Consider the following 20,718-nt stretch of genomic DNA (forward strand, 5'->3'; position numbering starts at 1 on the left):
TTGTCTGAAAGTTTATAAATAGAACCCGTTACTCCCATCAGGTAGTTTCTTGACAATGCCAAGCAGACGCAGACAGTCCACTCGTCCTATTCGCAGACGCAGGAGAGTTGTCCGACGCAGACGCTAGACAACGACATTAAACATGTAGCATTACACTACCTGTAATGTAAGACCCTGGAGAGGCCGGTCCTTGGCTATCTTCGACCCCTTGTGAGACCATCGATGGACACACTTCAGTTCGCCTACCAACCTGGCAACGGTGTGGATAATGCTGTCACCTGATGCAGAGATCCCTCTCTCACCTGGAGAAGGCTGGAGGATTGGGAGAATCATTTTCTTTGATTTCTCCAGTAACACCATTCAACCCAGGCTGCTGGAGGACAAACTGGAGAGCTCATTGTGGATCATCATCTCACCAACAGGATTCTGGACTACCTCACCAACCGTCATCAGTACTTGAGGACACGGGAGTATCACTCGGACATGATTGTGGCGCCGTTTCTCTTCACCCTTTAGACTGCAAAGTGTCACCTGCAGAAGTTCTCTGAAAACTCTGCTATTGTCGGCCTCATCTCTGACGCAGACAGGAATTTCGCCCCATTCGCCTCCCCTAGGAACGGTTCTGGTGCCGTTTCTCTTCACCCTCTACACTGCAGACTTCACCCACAACACTGCAAAGTGACACCTGCAGAAGTTCTCTGATGACTCTGCTATTGTCGGCCTCATCTCTGATGGGGATGACAAGTATTACAGAGAGCTGACACAGGACTTTGTGCTCTGGTGCCAGAGGAACCACCTCCTGCTCAACGCAGGGAAGAACGGGGAACTGAACTCCTGCCGAGTCCCCTGTTCCAGTTCTTTCCCAGAATCCGGATCCTGCCCGGTCTCCAGAGCTGTTCCACTCATCAGGTAGTCCTCCTGCCCATACCAGAGCGGTAAGGTCCCGCTCACCTACTTGTTCAGCTACCCCCTTCTTGGTTCCCTGGCCATGTTCCAAGAAAGAAAAAAAAAGACACAAGTATCAATTGACAATGTCGAATCAATACCCATGCATGTTTAATGTCATTGCCTAGCGTCTGCGTCGGACAACTCTCCTCCGTTTGCGTGTAGCATGGGACCTGAGAGGTCTCCTGCGTGTAGCAGGGGACCTGAGAGGTCTCCTGCGTCTGCGAATGGGGCGAGTGGACTGTCTGCGTCTGCTTGGCATTGTCAAGAAACTATCTGATGGGAGTAACGGGTTCTATTTATAAACTTTCCGACAAGGTTCTATGATGTCATTGATGACATCATCAGTGACATCATAGAACCTTGTCTGAAAGTTTAATTTTTTGACAATGCCAAGCAGACGCAGACAGGAATCTCGCCCCATTCGCCTCCTCTAGGAACGGTTCTGGTGCCGTTTCTCTTCACCCTCTACACTGCAGACTTCACCCACAACACTGCAAAGTGACACCTGCAGAAGTTCTCTGATGACTCTGCTATTGTCGGCCTCATCTCTGATGGTAATGACAAGTATTACAGAGAGCTGACACAGGACTTTGCCCTCTGGTGCCAAAGGAACCACCTCCTGCTCAATGCAGGGAAGACCAGGGAACTGGAACATCTCATTTAGCAGACACTCTTATCCAGAGCGATTTACAGTGAACTAACTACAGGGACAGTCCACATGGAGCAACTCAGGGTTAAGTGCCTTGTGTTTATAATTATAATTGTTCTGAACAGGTCCCCAACTGCACTCAGAAGCAGGAGAGTTGTCTAACGCAGACGCTGGGCTATCAAATTGACATTGTCAGATTATACTTGTATCTTTTTTGAGTTGAGATGAGGAGGTGGTGGTCTATTAGTTAGGCCTCCAAATAGAACACCGAGTGAGTCAGTGAGCGGGACCGCTCTGGGGTAAGACTCCTGCAGAGTCCCGTGTTCCAGTTCTTCCCCAGAATCCGGATCCTGCCCGGTCTCCAGAGCTGTTCCGCTCGACAGGTCGTCCTCCTGCCCATACCAGAGCGGTAAGGTTCCGCTCACCTATTTGTTCAGCTACCCCCTTCTTGGTTCCCTGGCCATGTTCCAAGAAAGAAAAAAAAAGACACAAGTATCAATTGACAATGTCGAATCGATACCCATGCATGTTTAATGTCATTGCCTAGCGTCTGCGTCGGACAACTCTCCTCCGTTTGCGTGTAGCATGGGACCTGAGAGGTCTCCTGCGTGTAGCAGGGGACCTGAGAGGTCTCCTGCGTCTGCGAATGGGGCGAGTGGACTGTCTGCGTCTGCTTGGCATTGTCAAGAAACTATCTGATGGGAGTAACGGGTTCTATTTATAAACTTTCCGACAAGGTTCTATGATGTCATTGATGACATCATCAGTGACATCATAGAACCTTGTCTGAAAGTTTAATTTTTTGACAATGCCAAGCAGACGCAGACAGGAATCTCGCCCCATTCGCCTCCTCTAGGAACGGTTCTGGTGCCGTTTCTCTTCACCCTCTACACTGCAAACTTCACCCACAACACTGCAAAGTGACACCTGCAGAAGTTCTCTGATGACTCTGCTATTGTCGGCCTCATCTCTGATGGGGATGACAAGTATTACAGAGAGCTGACACAGGACTTTGCCCTCTGGTGCCAGAGGAACCACCTCCTGCTCAATGCAGGGAAGACCAGGGAACTGGAACATCTCATTTAGCAGACACTCTTATCCAGAGCGATTTACAGTGAACTAACTACAGGGACAGTCCACATGGAGCAACTCAGGGTTAAGTGCCTTGTGTTTATAATTATAATTGTTCTGAACAGGTCCCCAACTGCACTCAGAAGCAGGAGAGTTGTCCAACGCAGACGCTGGGCTATCAAATTGACATTGTCAGATTATACTTGTATCTTTTTTGAGTTGAGATGAGGAGGTGGTGGTCTATTAGTTAGGCCTCCAAATAGAACACCGAGTGAGTCAGTGAGCGGGACCGCTCTGGGGTAAGACTCCTGCAGAGTCCCGTGTTCCAGTTCTTCCCCAGAATCCGGATCCTGCCCGGTCTCCAGAGCTGTTCCGCTCGACAGGTCGTCCTCCTGCCCATACCAGAGCGGTAAGGTTCCGCTCACCTATTTGTTCAGCTACCCCCTTCTTGGTTCCCTGGCCATGTTCCAAGAAAGAAAAAAAAAGACACAAGTATCAATTGACAATGTCGAATCGATACCCATGCATGTTTAATGTCATTGCCTAGCGTCTGCGTCGGACAACTCTCCTCCGTTTGCGTGTAGCATGGGACCTGAGAGGTCTCCTGCGTGTAGCAGGGGACCTGAGAGGTCTCCTGCGTCTGCGAATGGGGCGAGTGGACTGTCTGCGTCTGCTTGGCATTGTCAAGAAACTCTCTGATGTGAGTAACGGGTTCTATTTATAAACTTTCCGACAAGGTTCTATGATGTCATTGATGACATCATCAGTGACATCATAGAACCTTGTCTGAAAGTTACATTTTTTGACAATGCCAAGCAGACGCAGACAGGAATCTCGCCCCATTCGCCTCCTCTAGGAACGGTTCTGGTGCCGTTTCTCTTCACCCTCTACACTGCAGACTTCACCCACAACACTGCAAAATGACACCTGCAGAAGTTCTCTGATGACTCTGCTATTGTCGGCCTCATCTCTGATGGGGATGACAAGTATTACAGAGAGCTGACACAGGACTTTGCCCTCTGGTGCCAAAGGAACCACCTCCTGCTCAATGCAGGGAAGACCAGGGAACTGGAACATCTCATTTAGCAGACACTCTTATCCAGAGCGATTTACAGTGAACTAACTACAGGGACAGTCCACATGGAGCAACTCAGGGTTAAGTGCCTTGTGTTTATCATTAAAATTATTCTGAACAGGTCCCCAACTGCACTCAGAAGAAGGAGAGTTGTCCGACGCAGACGCTGGGCAATCACATTAAACATGTAGCATGGGTATCAAATTGACATTGTCAGATTATACTTGTATCTTTTTTGAGTTGAGATGAGAAGGTGGTGGTCTATTAGTTAGGCCTCCAAATAGAACACCGAGTGAGTCAGTGAGCGGGACCGCTCTGGGGTAAGACTCCTGCAGAGTGGAACAGCTCTGGAGACCGGGCAGGATCCGGATTCTGTGTTTAGTTGTGTACACATAAAAAGTGACAGAAGTAGTTGTGTGAAGAATGAAAAAAAAAGAGCTTGAGAGAAATAAAGCCTGCCTTCTTTTTACCTAGTGCCATTAGCTCTGCATACTTTATAAAGCCAGATACACAAACATTAGATAATCTTCCTCTTGATGTGAAAGAGGGTACTACAGACATCAGGCAAATAACCCACACTGCTCTGGATGTATATAAATATTCTTTATACATTACATCCATTGTTACATTCAAAGGAAATAGAAATACAGCCAACAGCAAAAGTCACATTCAAGTCATTTCTGTGCTGCGCATTGAGACGTCACCTGCCTCCTAAGGCACCAACAAAATCAAACAACCTAAATCACCAAGGGTCGAGAACTGTACCCCAAAACCATCTACAAACCCAAACCCCCCAACACCACAGGGCTCCTGGAAGCTCAACAGAATGGAATACAGACGGATCAAAACCACAATTTTCAACAGCTGTATATATACCGGCACAAATCATCTGAGGATCAAGTCAACGTGACACTTAGAAAAGTCCAGATTTGATGCCTGCATTGTTTGTTTATTTTGTGCTCATTTGCAATCTGTCTAAATCGCTGAATCCTGCGTCCTTCTGGTCTTCTAAAAGGTAGGATTTATTTATACAAAAATGTGAAGCAGGTTTATCCCAAAGCACAGTGATAGAGATTCAAAGCTCTCTCCATAGTCCAGCAGTTTTGGAAGGATTCAGTTGGAAACTCAAAGCTATACAAACTCTAAAAACAGCAAAAAAAACTTCAAGTCAATGATTCATGTAGGCTACGGACATAACTGCTCGTCTGTGGGCAACACCAAAATAATGTTTCATAACGAGTATTCAATGTTTTTAGGCTATAACTAATAAAAACAGTTTAGTCTACTTTTCAGGACAAACAGGAAAGGATTAGAGATTTGGGAAAACTGCTTGTAATTTCGTGACTGTGCCAAATTTCTCTGGATGTCTTGGAACGAGATCGCGGGTACAAGCGGCCAAAATGGGTTTTCACAGACGGGTGGCTGGCGTCTCCCTTAGAGATAGGGTGAGAAGTTCAGCCATCCGTGAGAGACTCGGAGTAGAGCCGCTGCTCCTTTGCGTTGAAAGGAGCCAGTTGAGGTGGTTCGGGCATCAAGTAAGGATGCCACCTGGGCACCTCCCTAGGGAGGTGTTCCAGGCACGTCCAGCTGGGAGGAGACCCCGGGGAAGACCCAGGACTCGGTGGAGAGATTATATCTCCTCACTGGGAACACCTCGGGATCCCCCACTCGGAGCTGGAGGATGTGGCCCGGAGAAGGGAAGTTTGGGGTTCCTTACTGGAGCTGCTGCCCCCGCGACCCGATCCTGGATAAGCAGTAGACGATGGATGGATGGATGGATCTTTTCTCCCTACATTGAACATTAGCATGTTTAAATGCTAACGGTAATAGTGTTCATGTGCCAATTGTAAAATGTTTAGTATGTTAAGCTCCAAGCAAACATAAGCCAAAGTAACTGAGAAGTAAATCTTAGCAAAGCTTTGTGATAAATGTCAAGGACTTATTTAAATCACCGAACAGATCAGTACATGCGTCAGTCTGTGCCACTTTTCTCATAGCGGACTCCTGTAGCTTCGGGGTTAGCACAAATTGTTTAACCCAAATTAAATTGTAACTGGAGAAAATGTGCAGTAACTTAATGTGCAGTAGTTGCAACACTACAATTTGCTTTGCATTGAGTCTGGACACAAAGTCTGGGTTAGATTGATAAATGTTTTTTGCACCACTAGTGGTAAGAATCCTAGGATCGATGCTTTCTCTTGATTTGACAACTGTCCAGCTGTTTTCCTTGATGTGTAATGTACTTACAGGCTCACTGGGCTGCTAGCTTGGCTTTTTGTCATGTTGCTATATCGGTAACACTTTACTTTACATACCTGTAATATTCAGATAATTTGGTACCAAGTACAAGGACCTCTATTTGAACCCATGTAAACAAGGTAATTTACATTCTTTTTTTATGTTTGGAAATTGGAGGTGTACCAATTAAACATGGCCTCCATTTTCCCACTACAGTTCTTTCTAAGATTTTGTTTTTATACATTTAGTTACATATTAGTTCTAATTTATGAAATTATAGGAAACTGCAGTAATGTAAAACTAAGGTTTACTAGAATATCTGAAGACACATCCGCCCTTATGCTGTGTACATGTCATGTGGCAACTTTTGTAATTACTTGTTCACTTCAACATCCGACAATATTGTTTTCTGAAAGATCCCACATATCCGATCTGGTGTCAAACAATGCAGAAGTGTCTAAAACAAACTAGAATGGATGCCTCAACTCAGCCAAAGCCCATCCATCAAGGTCATTTAAGGAATATAATGCAGAGTATCAACTCTCACACATCCAACTCTGCCATCCTAAACTATTATTATTATTATTATTAGAGTTTTGTGATGATGAAAATGGTCACAAGTTGTAAATCTGATAATCATCACTTTCTATCCCAAATGACATGAATGCTGTACAATGGTCTGGAAAAGGAAAGGGGAGTGTGGTTCATGTACTTCTATGCAGAAAAATATTTTTTAAAGAATAAAACACAAAGGCAACAACCTCCTCACATGTGAATTCATTTAAATGTTGAGATTGTTTTGAGGACCGGCCCCAGAGCAGACAAACAATTCTAACTAATTCGGAAACAATTTAGAAAATCTTTAAAAAGAACACAACAAATTGTGTGATATTATAAACTGCCCATAGAAGCCCAGATTGTTACCACCAAGTACAAACCATCAGATGCTTTGTTCCTGCATAAATATCGCCTGTTGTTACACCGATGTTACACGAATGACGACCTCTGAGTCACTGTCCTGGCTGAGGTTGTTTCGGGGCACCAGGCCGGGGCAGAAGGGGGCCAAACAGAGGCAGGTCCATGGCTGTGGCCCCAGCTGGGTGGGGCTTAAGGGGCCATTGGGCCCAAAGGTAGCCAGAGGCAACCAAAGCGTTCTGGGAGCCAACAAGGAATGGCCCGTGCTCGTGTCCTCCATGTCCTTTGCTTTATCGTAGCTCTGAACATCCCAGTGGAGGTTGACGGCCCGCCAGCGCAGGAAGACGCTGTACACTGCTGCCCCCTCGTGGACAAGCAAGCCTGTTACAAGGACAAAAACATTAAAGGATAAGTTGATCATCTGATGTGGTCACATTTTTAGATATTCTCTACAACCCTTCCTCACTCCCAACTCATCAAATACACACCTCTTGGTCAATGGCTCTTGGAGTCTTCTACCAATGTACGAGGCACCCTTTAATGTCTGTGTGAAACGCACCTGGCTTTCTATTACTTGCAATGTAAAGCAATGTAAAGCAACTGCCGTATTATAAACAACGAGAAAGTCCACGTAGAAGGGAGGTCGGGTAGATGGCTGTGCTGGAGACTGCTGTTCGTGTCCCCTGTGAATCTAAATCATTGATATCTGACGAGTTGGGAGTGAGAATGTGTTGATTTTTTAAAGGTCATTGTTAAACTCTGCGGATAATTTGGCTCCCGGTAAAAACTTCCTGAACTGGTGGAAATTACGTTATCAGATAAACAAGCTGGGCAAACATTAGTGGCAACTCGACTTGCAGCCCCTCTGGGACGTCTGTATTCCGCTAAAAACTGCGTCTTTATTTAGTGTTTTTACCGGTTTTATTCAAAGCTTTCTTTTGGAGAGGAGACCAAAACGGATAATTCCACCCCCAGTAAAACCCCCTGTACGAGGAACAATGACAAAATACAAAATAAAAGAGAGAAGCTGACTGCAATGACAAACTCCCATGATCCCACGCTACTTCATAACGCCACCAAAATCCATATTTTATTAGTGTTTTGGTTCAGAGACCCCTAGTGGCAGAAAACGACATTGTGCATTTACATTTTTGTTCTTCCATTCTGCTGATTACAGCTGCATGACTCATTTGCAGGCTCACCTACGCAGACCAGGTCCATGAAGCCGTACATGCCATAGCAGATCTGGAAGAGGACGTCACGCCGCTGCCAAACGGCCTGCGGGCTGAGAGCTGACCACAGCAGCCAGGAGATGCTGGCCACCAAGAAGAGAGAGCCCAGAAAAACCGCGATGATCTGCACCTTCTCCACTAGTGTGATGGTGATGGACTGCCACTGCACACAGAGAGGGGAGAGGACACAGATCACTGTTACAAAAACATTTGAAGCGAAAGAGCCTTAAACCTGCATTCTTTCTAACATCCAGCAGGGGGAGACTGCACTGGTTGCAAAAAGAAGTCCGGTTGTATAGAAGTCTATGAGAAAATGACTCTTACCCCGTTTATTTCCCTTACGGTCTCAATCACTAGTTTCAAGTGTTTTTCAATACAGCATGATATTCATGTTGTAAATTACAGTGTAAAAACAGAAATCTTCTGAGTATCACATTTCCGACGTTTGAATCACAAGGGACGAACGCTTCATTAAAATCATTTTATTTTATTCTCAAATGAGTCATTGCAGATTAATTTGCAGTTATTCAAACCACATGTTCCATAATTCAGAAACTACAGAGAATTTCAGATATATTGTATTGGTCTGGTGGTGCCTTCCAAACCGGATGGCCTTGTGTTCAATACCAGGCTGTCACCATTGTACCCCTGAGCAAGGTACTTAACCCTGAGTTGCTCCAGGGAGACTGTCCCTGTAGTTAGTTCACTGTAAGTCGCTCTGGATAAGAGTGTCTGCTAGATGACATGTAATATAATGTATTCAGTTATTTAAGAAGACTATATGTATTCATAGATTATTGGAGGACTATTAAGTTTTAAGGGATGTTTGGTCACTAGTGATGAGATCAGCCAATTCACCACTAATGCACATCTTTATCTTTTATCAGCTCAATTTCAGCTGAAATTCTGCTTTATCATAGGGGTTGAAGCTGTATGAGTTCAATGGACTAACAGTTTAAATGATGCACTCTGGACATTTACAGCTCTGTTTCTACTGTAAATAATTAAATCACAATTTAAAAAAGATTTGTTCACCTTTTTCTACCATAAACCATTCATAAGAAATCAAAAAGATGCTATTAAAAAGGTGTCTATCTAGAGGGTGAAGAGTAATAATTATAAGAGTATAATAATTATAATTATAGCGTTATTAAGACTCCTATATTTGGGTTTCGTAAAGGAGAGTAGGAAGTGCTCTGACTGGTTTATTTGCTGTCAGTTTGGCTGTTTTCCTCGACTGTGAATATTTCTGAGAATCAATCTAACTGGCGGGTCGATACTGTAAAAACAATCTCTTGTTAATGTCTTTATAATAATTTAGAGAGCTCGGAGGGAGAAAAGTCTAACCTCAAATGTTAATGGCTGTAAAAGAAAAGCCGTAAAAAAGCCGGATATAATATAATGTCTGCAGTTTGACGTGACATCGCTTGTCAGGCATTTTAATGTGAAGAAGATCTTTCTCCCTTTTTATTGATATCTACAAGTTTACAGTTTAACCCTCATCCTCATACAAAGTGTGCAATCCAACAACAATAAATTAAACAGCAAGAATACATTTTAAACACTTTAATTCTCACTGTTGTTTCTCCAGAGCTCTGCAGAAAGATGCTCAAAGACAGACTGTGTTACAACTCGTACCGATCATATCAATCTTTTCTTTGTAGCAGCCATTTGTAATGTTTACATGTGTTGCATTTAATATGTTATTTATTTATAACAGTATTCCAACTAACTTTAAAAATACTGTTAACAGTATGTGTGTAAACTGGGAATAACCGTGATATTTAAAAAAGGAAATATTGATATAATTGATATAATACACATAAATAATCCTTGCTCTTTAATCGTTTCCACACAGTAATGGTGACAGACTCTCTCCCTACACGCCTACTTTTAAGTGCAATTAATTCATCAATTCATCGCAAAAATATCGTTATCATGAATTATTTTGGCCACTATAATCGTGTAGTGAAACTTATAACATGACATCCTGAATAATACAGTTTGTAAGCTTTTTTTGTTATTTAAATATTTATTTTAAGGTTAAAAAAAGTTAAAGAAAAGTTAAGTCTTCTTTCCTTTAATTCTATTTTATTTACTTTTTTTAACATAAAAACAGTTGTACCTCTATTTGTTATGATTAATATAAAGATATTGATAATGTGGCCAATAGTTTACTGAAAGGTAAGTAGGTGTGTGTTTCCACAGGTGACAACTATCCAAACCCGGCCTGCAGTCTTTCACCTGCCAAGGTGTCTTCATGTTGATGGCGATGACGTGGAAGCGGTAGCAGCAGAGCTCGCAGGTCCAGCAGCCTCGCTCACTGATCCACTTCAGCAGGCAGTGCTGGTGGGTGTACCGCACCGAGCCGTCGCACCGGCACGGGTTCAGCAGGTCGCCCTGCATGACACCACAGAACAGTCATATGAATATACATCAAATCTAAAGCGGACTGATTAGGATAGTCAAGAAAACTTTGATGCTCTGCAAATTAAATACGAATAAAAACGTACTTTTAGTGGAAGTATATAGTATTTGGTTGTCTGAAAAATTCCTTTATTGATACATAAATAACACGTCTTCATCAGGGGAACTGGTTTGTTATTCATGTATCAAAAACTTCCATTAAAAGTCAGCTGGACACTTTGGATTCGTCCTCTGACATTTGCCCTTTTCTTACAGAGCAGGTGATTCAACATCCCCACGTGTCTTTACCCAGTGCAGCACTTCACACTCTGCAAATTGATTTTGATAAGCTGGTCAGAAGAAACCACAGGAGAGGAAGTGCACACACTGCTGCATGCTTTACACAAGTATAGTTAATGGTGGTACAGAGGTACATTAATATTAAGTACACGATCTACTTAACATGTACGGAAGATTATTAGTGCCAGGCGTAAAGGGAAAGCATGAGGAGGATGTTTTTTTTATTTTGCAATTCGAGAATAAAGTCGAGATTTTGAGAAATAAGGTCGAACTTTTAATATCAGGGTCACGCATAAGAAAAAATAAATCTGAATTATTTTATTTTCTTGCTTTTTTTAAATAAAGTCAATATATCGAAAACAAAGTTGAAACAAGAAGAATAAATCAAACTAGTGTTGAACTTAAAGTTCTTAAGACATTTTGACTTTATTCTTGACAAAATAAAATAAATCCTCCTCTTTGTTTTTGCTTTTGCCCGACACTAAAACTCTTCTGTGTATATTTATATCTCGTCTGCTGTTCCTGTCGTGAACGTTTCTCTGAAGCAGTGACAGAATCTTCAAGACACAGAAACCATCTGCTTTTGGGTCGATAGTTGAAGCGTCTCCCAAATATTAATCTCACATCTTTCTCAAGGTCTACGTGTCAACTTTTCCCATCATCTTGAAATCCTTGTTTTCATGCCTCAGTTTGGCCTTTTCCTCCCGGCGGGTCATACATCAGAGAAAACCCACGACTTGTTCACCAGGAGGCTTTACAGCCTCGCTCAGATCAATGATCATTTCTCAAAAGCTACAACTCTGGCGGATGTTAAAGGCGGGATGCAGCGTGACATTAATCATCAAAGCCGTATCTATTTTTCCTGTTGATTCTTTTCTCTTCCTGCAGGCATTCCTCGGGCGGCCATTACTGCAGCTGACCTGCCGGCCGGGCTGTGAGTGGCATATTAATAGTATATTAAGGTCAGCGGTCAGGCAGCTCGTTTTTCATCATGTCGTACTAACCTTGTGGCTTTACGAGGACCTCAGAGGCTTTCGCTTGAATTAACTGAATTGGGAAAGCTATGGAGGGAAGCCGTGATGATAAACCAACATTCTGAAATCTGAAAACATTCCTTCTTTTAGTTTTCTAATCCATTGATTCTGGAGGCTAGTAGAAAGTCAACCAGGCTTCAAATGAAGGGTGTTAATGTGACCATAATATATCCATGTATTTCTTTACGACTGTATGGGGAGGCAGGAAGTACACATTGTGAAGAAGAGTGCATACGCCTGGATAAATGAGATCATACTGCACACGTCGTGCGGGAGTGTGTGAACAGATGTTTTCATGTACTGTCCCTCATTCACTTCAGTTCATCAACACTTCTCTCCATTTGTTTAAGTCTTCGTTCGCAGGAGGAAAACATGTTCTTCACTAACTCAAGGTAACAGAGTAAATGCTACACAAACATAACTCATCCTCACTCTGCTCAGACATGAATGTGTAAAGTGTAAAGTTTCTGTTTCACAGTCTTCTTGATGACTGCTGAGCTCGGCCAGCCTGCGGCCTTGTCGAAAAAATCAAACGTCAGTCTGGACCCGGAGGCAGAGCTATTAGATTAGCTCTAATAGGCTGTAGCCCACGTGCAGGAGACAGGATATTCACTTAGACATTTACTGCCCTGACTCCTCTCTTTCCCTTAAGCTCTGGGGTGAATCGTTCCTCATCGAGGCTCGCTGTCACGAGACGAACAGGCCTGCAGAGTGTCAGATTTCAGAGACGGATGGAGAGTGTCCACTTGTCTGTCCATCCACCTCCAGGAAGACACGCAGGCAGCTTCACTCGGGGACGATGTTTTCCACAGATAAGGATTCAGTCTGTCATCCTCCGCTGATGTGACGCAGTTTAAGTAAAGTATTACATTTAAGTAAATGTACTGCGAACGTTTAAATGCAAATGTAGTTCATGAAACTGGAGATGTGTGGATGTCTGCTGCAGTACAGGGCTGCATTATATACCCGTAGCAGGTGGTTCCAAACGTGAGGTTTGAGGACCTCCAGGGATCCTTTGCAGGTAACCAGTGGTCTACATAAAACTAACTCCTGACTTTATATATGAACAAACTGAGTGTGTAACACCTTTACTACACGCTTTAAACCCACTTATACAGTTGTATATAAATTGTATATGTGTGTTCATGTTATTGTTGATATTAATACTGTTATGCATTGTATTATTAACAGAGCACTTTGGAACAGCTGTTTTTAATAAAAGTATTATATAAATAAAGTTCACTAAGTGCAGTGCTTCTGTGAGTCCTGTGTACTCGTCACTTCCTCTGGTGATGCATTCTGTGAGGAAATGGTTGCAGCTGCTTTTAGCCTTTTATGAGATTATTACTGACTGCATTTTAATGTTTCATGTCAAGATTAATTGATTTATATACTGTTGAGTAAAACGTTTCATATTTCAGTCTGCAAAGCTGTCAGAGAAGTGTGACTGAGTAAAAAGAACAATGTCTCTCTGAAATGCAGCTTAATGTAACTAGTAGCTCAGCTGCTCAATTGTGAAATGACGTTATTGCTCATTATGATGATGATGATGATGATGATGATGATGATGATGATGATGATGATGATGATCATTATAATGATCCAACCTGTGGAACTGCAGATGTAGCTTTGTGCTGTCCAAGGTGCTGAAGTCACTGCACGTCCCGTGTTGTTTTACACTCTTAAGTTTGAACATCACGTAATAAATATTCACTTTTACTTTGCTTCTTGTTGCTTCTTGTTGCTTCTTGTTGCTTCTTGTTGCTTCTTGTTGCTTCTCTTCACTACAGAAATCCGACCAATCAGGGGTCTCCAGCATGTCAAACGCTGTTTTTCGAAATTTTACAAAAGTAAAAGTTCTCATTCTATATAATAATACATATTTTATATTATTGGATTATAGTTAGTGATGCATTCATGCGTTCATCTCTTTAATGTAGAAGCTGGACGAGTGTTTGTAATACTATAGAGTCAGGTAGCTTGTGAATTTAACCAAAGCATGAATAAAGTTTATTTTAACCTACAATAAGACATGATGCATTATTTATTGATTATATTTTCTATTATTAATCTGATTCTTCAAACTAAAGTAAGCTGTACAATAAATGTAACGGAGTAAAAAGTAAAATTCTTCCCTCTGAATATTATGGGGTAAGAAGTATAATGTAGCAGGAAATGGAAATACTCAAGTAAAGTACCTCAGAATTATACTTAAGTACCGCACTTGAGTAAATGTACTTAGTTACTGCCCACCATTGACTTTCACCATTCACAAAACCAGCATTTAAAATTTAAAAACGCCAGACAGAGATTTGATAACAGTGGTGTGAGACCTGTTAACAGTTCACCTGCACGTCGGTACATTTACCTGCTCTGCGCCTTGGAAGCAGATCCGACAGCTGGGAGTGGGGATGCAGGTCTCGCTGCTGCTGTTTGAATGCATCGTCTGCTCTTTGCACGATCTTCCGCCGACAGCTTCCTCCTCACTGGAGATATTCCCCTCGTTGTTCCCCTCACATGCATCCCTGCAGCGCCGGCCCTCCCGGCAGCCCTCAGCGTCCTCTCCCGGCTCTCCCGGCTCTCCCTCCTCCTCATCGTCGGGGTGCCGACGTCTATGGGAGCCGTGCGGTTCGCCTTCATCCCAGGTGTGGCTGTGGGCGAGGGTAGTGCCCCCCCTCACCTTCCCACAAGCAGGACCCGCCTCTCCCTCCTCTGCGCTCATAATAAAATGAAAAGTCGAGATAAAATTGCATAGATGCCACTATGCTTACACAGTATCCACCACCGCCGCGGCGCAGGGATGCAGATATACCTCCGCTCCGTGGATACCGAACCGAGCCCTGCTCCTGTAGCCGAACCTATAGTGTGGTAGCCTGGCAGAGCTGCGGATCAGCGGCCGGATCCCCCCGGTTCTGCGGCTGGAAACGCCTCATGCGCTCCGGAGACCCGGGGAGCGTTTCCAAACAGCCTCCATGCATCGCAGCGGGGCTCAGCAGTCCTGAAGCGCCGGATTCCCCCTCCCCCTCTTGAGTCCCCACTGAGAAAGCTGACAGCTACACACCAGGTTAAATTCCCCCCTGATGTGTCGAGTCTTCACCCTGCTGATGGACTCTTCAGCAAAAACCCTCAGCTACAAGTTCTCTGAAGAGTCTTGCACTCTCAGGAAGCAGAACATACCTTTTCCCCTGCAAAGGTGACCAATCAATCACATTATTATCCCATTAATGTGATGCAGGAGATGACTTTCCAGACCCACGCATGCACTACTTCTGCACAGCCGGCTGGAGCAGAGAGATGAGCTGCATCATGTTCTCAGCAGCCAGAGGATCCAGGATGTGGTGAGCTGTGGAGACCCGCAGCACCCTCCCTGTGTGAAAGGGGGTCACCTGCTGGCCTACAAATGCCATCATTATCCAGAACGATGGCTTAAATAGCTTATCAGACTTTTAAAGAGGCATTGGTTGATGGAGAATGAAAGGTTCCACTATGAGTCTGAAACAGAATTTCCCAGTTCCCTGTTTTTGCATTACACGTGTTCTAAAATGTTATGTTTAATTATGCAAATGAGGCATTATCTTATTAAATACGTGCTGGTTTGCACACATTCCCAAACAGAAATGTGAACTTTGGATAAAGTCAGGTTCAAGATTATTGTTCCATTTTGTTGACATGTTAGAGTCAAAGGTTTTCACAGAGGAGATTCTGGATCTCTCTCCATAAATCACCAAATAAATCATGTTTCTGCATGTAGTGAGTGTAGCGTGTATAACATGAGCTGTGAGTGACATGTGAACAAAGCCCTCTGCACAAAGCTTCAGAATATAGAGAGGAATGAAAGTGGAAAGTTTGGTGTATGTAAGTGCTGCTGAAGTGGAGACTTCTGCTGAAGAGTGGGAGAAAAAGCTCCTTTAGAGAAAAGCTCCTTTAAAGATATGTATTGTAACATTCATACATGTTGTACACACTACAGGTGAACAGAGTCATACATGTTGTACACACTACAGGTGAACAGAGTCATACATGTTGTACACACTACAGGTGAACAGGGTCATACATGTTGTACACACTACAGGTGAACAGGGTCATACATGTTGTACACACTACAGGTGAACAGAGTCATACATGTTGTACACACTACAGGTGAACAGAGTCATACATGTTGTACACACTACAGGTGAACAGAGTCATACATGTTGTACACACTACAGGTGAACAGGGTCATACATGTTGTACACACTACAGGTGAACAGAGTCATACATGTTGTACACACTACAGGTGAACAGAGTCATACATGTTGTACACACTACAGGTGAACAAGGTCATACATGTTGTACACACTACAGGTGAACAGGGTCATACATGTTGTACACACTACAGGTGAACAAGGTCATACATGTTGTACACACTACAGGTGAACAAGGTCATACATGTTGTACACACTACAGGTGAACAGAGTCATACATGTTGTACACACTACAGGTGAACAGAGTCATACATGTTGTACACACTACAGGTGAACAGGGTCAAACATGTTGTACACACTACAGGTGAACAGGGTCATACATGTTGTACACACTACAGGTGAACAGAGTCATACATGTTGTACACACTACAGGTGAACAGGGTCATACATGTAACTAACAGATATCATGAAGCTTCCCCACTTCATGACTCACATCAACACAACTTTATATTACAAGTGTTTAATATGTACATGAGGCGTTATGTAATGTAGCTGTGGAGAGTTTAAATCTACACACACAGTTACAAACATGAACTCCTAAATGTGGCTTTTGGATGTTTTCTATCTACTAGTCTGAAAGAAGACAAGTTCTGGAAGCAAAATAGTCCAAAATCTCCAAAGTGAGACTGCATGAGGCCCATGTGCAGCTGTTATTAGTGGCTTTTAGGTCACATGGTTTCTTTAGGGAGTTGTTGGTGTTGCTCAGGGATCACAGGCTCCTCGAGGGTCTCAGTGTTTCTTTTAAGGGTTTTAGCTAGTGAAGAGACGGGGTCTCTGATTGGGTAAGAGAGTTTCTTTAGAGGTCATATGGCTAATGAGGGGGTTTCGAGGATCCCTGGTGGTATTGGGAAGTTTCTTTTGAAGGGTTTCGAGGATCGCTAAAGAGGTCACATGGATCTCTGAGAGGGTTCCTAAAGGTCTCTAACAGAACTCCCTGCTCCGACACACTTAGGGCTGTTGGCACTTGTATAAAAGCAGCATGTTGCGAAAGACCTCGTTCAAAGGGAAGACTTCACCTACAAAATGATCATTCGTATATCAATTACTCACATCGTGGGACCTTGAACTCTTGAAGAATTGTTTGTCTCCTGCCTCCACGGTGAACGAAGAATCCAAAAACAGAGGAAAGTCTTGATGAATGGAAGTAAATGGAGCCGCGTTTAACAACCGAAATCTATCTGACATCATCCGTTTACAAACTCTCACACGACTCGTGCAGTTCAATCCAAGTCTCGTTTCTCCAGTCGTCTGCTCACTTCTTCACAAACGCGTGACGTTTTGCTAAATGCTTTCTATTTGAAGCTCTTCCACAACAGGAAATGAAGTTTAACACAAGCTTTTCCAACATTTGTACCTCAAACATTGTACCTCACATTTCAGGATCTGTTGCTAAAACATTTTATCAGATGGACCCAATATACCACGGAAAGCATGATGAACAGTTTGCTAAATGGGTCAGTAATAACACGAATAATAATTCAAGCTCATTATTATTTAATGCATTACAAAGAGTAGCTGCTGATCCCAGACTTTCTTTTGGTTTTCATGCCCCTGGGAGTCTGTATATTCAATGTTCCCACTTTTCTGCATTTCACTTCCCCTCCATTATTCTTTGCATGGACCAAATATCCCAAAATGTCTGAAGAATAGGGCTTTGCTATCAGTGTACCTGAAATAATAAGGATAGCAGCGGGTAGGAGGACTCAGCAGAATGTAGGAGAGATCTTACGATGGGAAGGTTGCCAGTTTAAATCCCTGGACTGTGTGCATGAGTAATGATCTGCCACAGAACAAACCCTCCTGGGGGGCCATGAGAAGGACATTCAAGCCTCAAATAATCCAGATCTGCGTCTGTTCAGGTTCAATCTCAGCTGGGAATTTGTTCTAAAAAACGTTTTGCTGCAAGATCAACAAATCGTCTCTGACTGGATCTAAAATGCAGATAAAAATGTGTTTTTAATTATAATTAGACGACTTGTTTCCTCAGTCTGCTGAACATAAACACCTTTAGGTAACAATTTACTTTAAGGACCTTTTTTCGTATTCAAGGGCAGTAAACAAACATTTCTTAAATGCTTTATAACGATGTTTCTCAGATGCGCCCCTAGTGGTCATCTGGAGTACTACATGGGGGGTTTGTGAGATTATTAAAGAAATGAATTTAAAAAACATCAGTTGTGCATAATTCTTATACTATGATGAGATAAATACAAATATACAAAGGTAAGTTTGATGAACTGACGTAAACACACGTTCAGTTCAGGGATTTGTGGTTGAAACGAAATGTAAACAGTTGAAACGTATTTAAGTGTTTTTTAGTTTCAGCTGTGGACTGACGGCTACTTTGAGTGTGAGCGCTACTGGTTTATAACAGTAAAATGCAGCTTTAAGGACATTTCTAAATGCATACTAATATATAATAATAAGTATTATTACAACTGCTTTTTACTGCCATGTTTACACTGCAGGTCGTGTATATGTAATAAACACTTATATTATTAACACTATGTATTTCCTAGTTTAAATAAAGGTTGAGTAAATGAATGAATCGATGTATGATAAAGCATTTATTAAAGGTTTATATTCTGCGTATAAATGCTAAACAGGGGGAAGTTAATCCAGAGTGGAGAACTGACCGAGGCGTCAGAAAAGGACAAAAACAGTCTAAATTATTGCCTTGACCTCCCGTCTCATTATCGACCTCCAAATGGAGCGGATAATAAAGTTGGAGGAGCCTCGGCCGGTGAATCATCGGCTTTTCCAAGAAGAATCTTCTCTTTTTTCTTTTGAGGATGTCTATCGCTTTCCGGGGAGCGGGCCAGTAATGGACTCTAATGCAGCAAAGGAAATTATCCACTCATGTCCAATCACTACCTATGAGGCACCGATCAATACCAGGCCCCCAGGGCTCGCAGGGAGGGCCGGGTGATGGACCGTCTCTGAATTTACTTTTAGATTTTACCTTCTGATAGATCCATTTAATAGGAAACAGAAGTTCAGGTTTTACTCTTCGTGTAAAGGACATCAAATCAAATCCATTATTAATAGTAAAAAAAAAGAAAAATAGGTTTGTTTGAGAAGAACCATTTTCTTCAACAGGTGAATGGGGTGAAATATTTAACTAATACATATCACCAGGAAACTTCCCCGAGTTCATTATTACATTAAGACGATTATATTTTGTATTACAAGTTTTCTGAAATTTTATTTTTAATTATGAAAATTAGGCATTATGTAATCAAATATGTGTAGATTTGTGAACATCAGATAACACAGGTTCAACATTCTGGTTTTTCTTTTGTTAACATATTAGAGTCAAAAGGTTTTAGATAATACTGTGAACAGACATTTAAAAAATCTTTTTTAGTACTAGAAATCTGTATAACATGAGCTGTGAGTGACATGTGAACAAAGCCCTCTGCACAAAGCTGCAGAATATAGAGAGGAATGAAAGTGGAGAGTTTGGTGTATGTAAGTGCTGCTGAAGTGGAGACTTCTGCTGAAGAGTGTGAGAAAAAGCTCCTTTAGAGAAAAGCTCCTTTAAAGATATGTATTGTAACATTCATACATGTTGTACACACTACAGGTGAACAGAGTCATACATGTTGTACACACTACAGGTGAACAGGGTCAAACATGTTGTACACACTACAGGTGAACAGAGTCATACATGTTGTACACACTACAGGTGAACAGGGTCATACATGTTGTACACACTACAGGTGAACAGGGTCATACATGTTGTACACACTACAGGTGAACAGAGTCATACATGTTGTACACACTACAGGTGAACAGAGTCATACATGTTGTACACACTACAGGTGAACAGAGTCATACATGTTGTACACACTACAGGTGAACAGGGTCATACATGTTGTACACACTACAGGTGAACAGGGTCATACATGTTGTACACACTACAGGTGAACAGAGTCATACATGTTGTACACACTACAGGTGAACAGAGTCATACATGTTGTACACACTACAGGTGAACAGAGTCATACATGTTGTACACACTACAGGTGAACAGGGTCATACATGTTGTACACACTACAGGTGAACAGAGTCATACATGTTGTACACACTACAGGTGAACAGAGTCATACATGTTGTACACACTACAGGTGAACAGAGTCATACATGTTGTACACACTACAGGTGAACAGAGTCATACATGTTGTACACACTACAGGTGAACAGAGTCATACATGTTGTACACACTACAGGTGAACAGAGTCATACATGTTGTACACACTACAGGTGAACAGGGTCATACATGTTGTACACACTACAGGTGAACAGAGTCATACATGTTGTACACACTACAGGTGAACAGAGTCATACATGTTGTACACACTACAGGTGAACAGAGTCATACATGTTGTACACACTACAGGTGAACAGAGTCATACATGTTGTACACACTACAGGTGAACAGGGTCAAACATGTTGTACACACTACAGGTGAACAGAGTCATACATGTTGTACACACTACAGGTGAACAGGGTCATACATGTTGTACACACTACAGGTGAACAGGGTCATACATGTTGTACACACTACAGGTGAACAGGGTCATACATGTTGTACACACTACAG

General features: G+C 42.5%; 1 protein-coding gene across 1 annotated transcript; it reads right to left on the reverse strand.

Moving 5' to 3' along the window:
- Nucleotides 1–5,468: 5,468 nt before the first annotated feature.
- Nucleotides 5,469–14,590, reverse strand: marchf11 (membrane-associated ring finger (C3HC4) 11). Its single transcript, XM_029453887.1, has 4 exons — nt 14,237–14,590; nt 10,373–10,528; nt 8,099–8,291; nt 5,469–7,277 (listed from the first exon to the last, which is right to left on the reverse strand). Exons 1-4 carry the CDS (start codon nt 14,588–14,590, stop codon nt 6,958–6,960), a joined length of 1,023 nt encoding a protein of 340 aa, XP_029309747.1. The 3' UTR covers nt 5,469–6,957.
- Between the last annotated feature and the right edge of the window lie 6,128 nt (nt 14,591–20,718).

This window comes from Cottoperca gobio, chromosome 17 (genome assembly GCF_900634415.1).
Source record: "Cottoperca gobio chromosome 17, fCotGob3.1, whole genome shotgun sequence".
Classification (NCBI taxonomy): Eukaryota; Metazoa; Chordata; class Actinopteri; order Perciformes; family Bovichtidae; genus Cottoperca; species Cottoperca gobio.

Excerpts from the sequence above, each read along its gene's own strand:
- marchf11 (XM_029453887.1), bottom strand. The coding sequence starts at position 14,590 with ATGAGCGCAGAGGAGGGAGAGGCGGGTCCTGCTTGTGGGAAGGTGAGG. Across the intron at positions 10,529-14,236 it reads GCTTCCAAGGCGCAGAGCAG|GGCGACCTGCTGAACCCGTG; the intron begins GTAAATGTACCG and ends GGTGTCATGCAG. Across the intron at positions 7,278-8,098 it reads CATGGACCTGGTCTGCGTAG|GCTTGCTTGTCCACGAGGGG; the intron begins GTGAGCCTGCAA and ends TCCTTGTAACAG.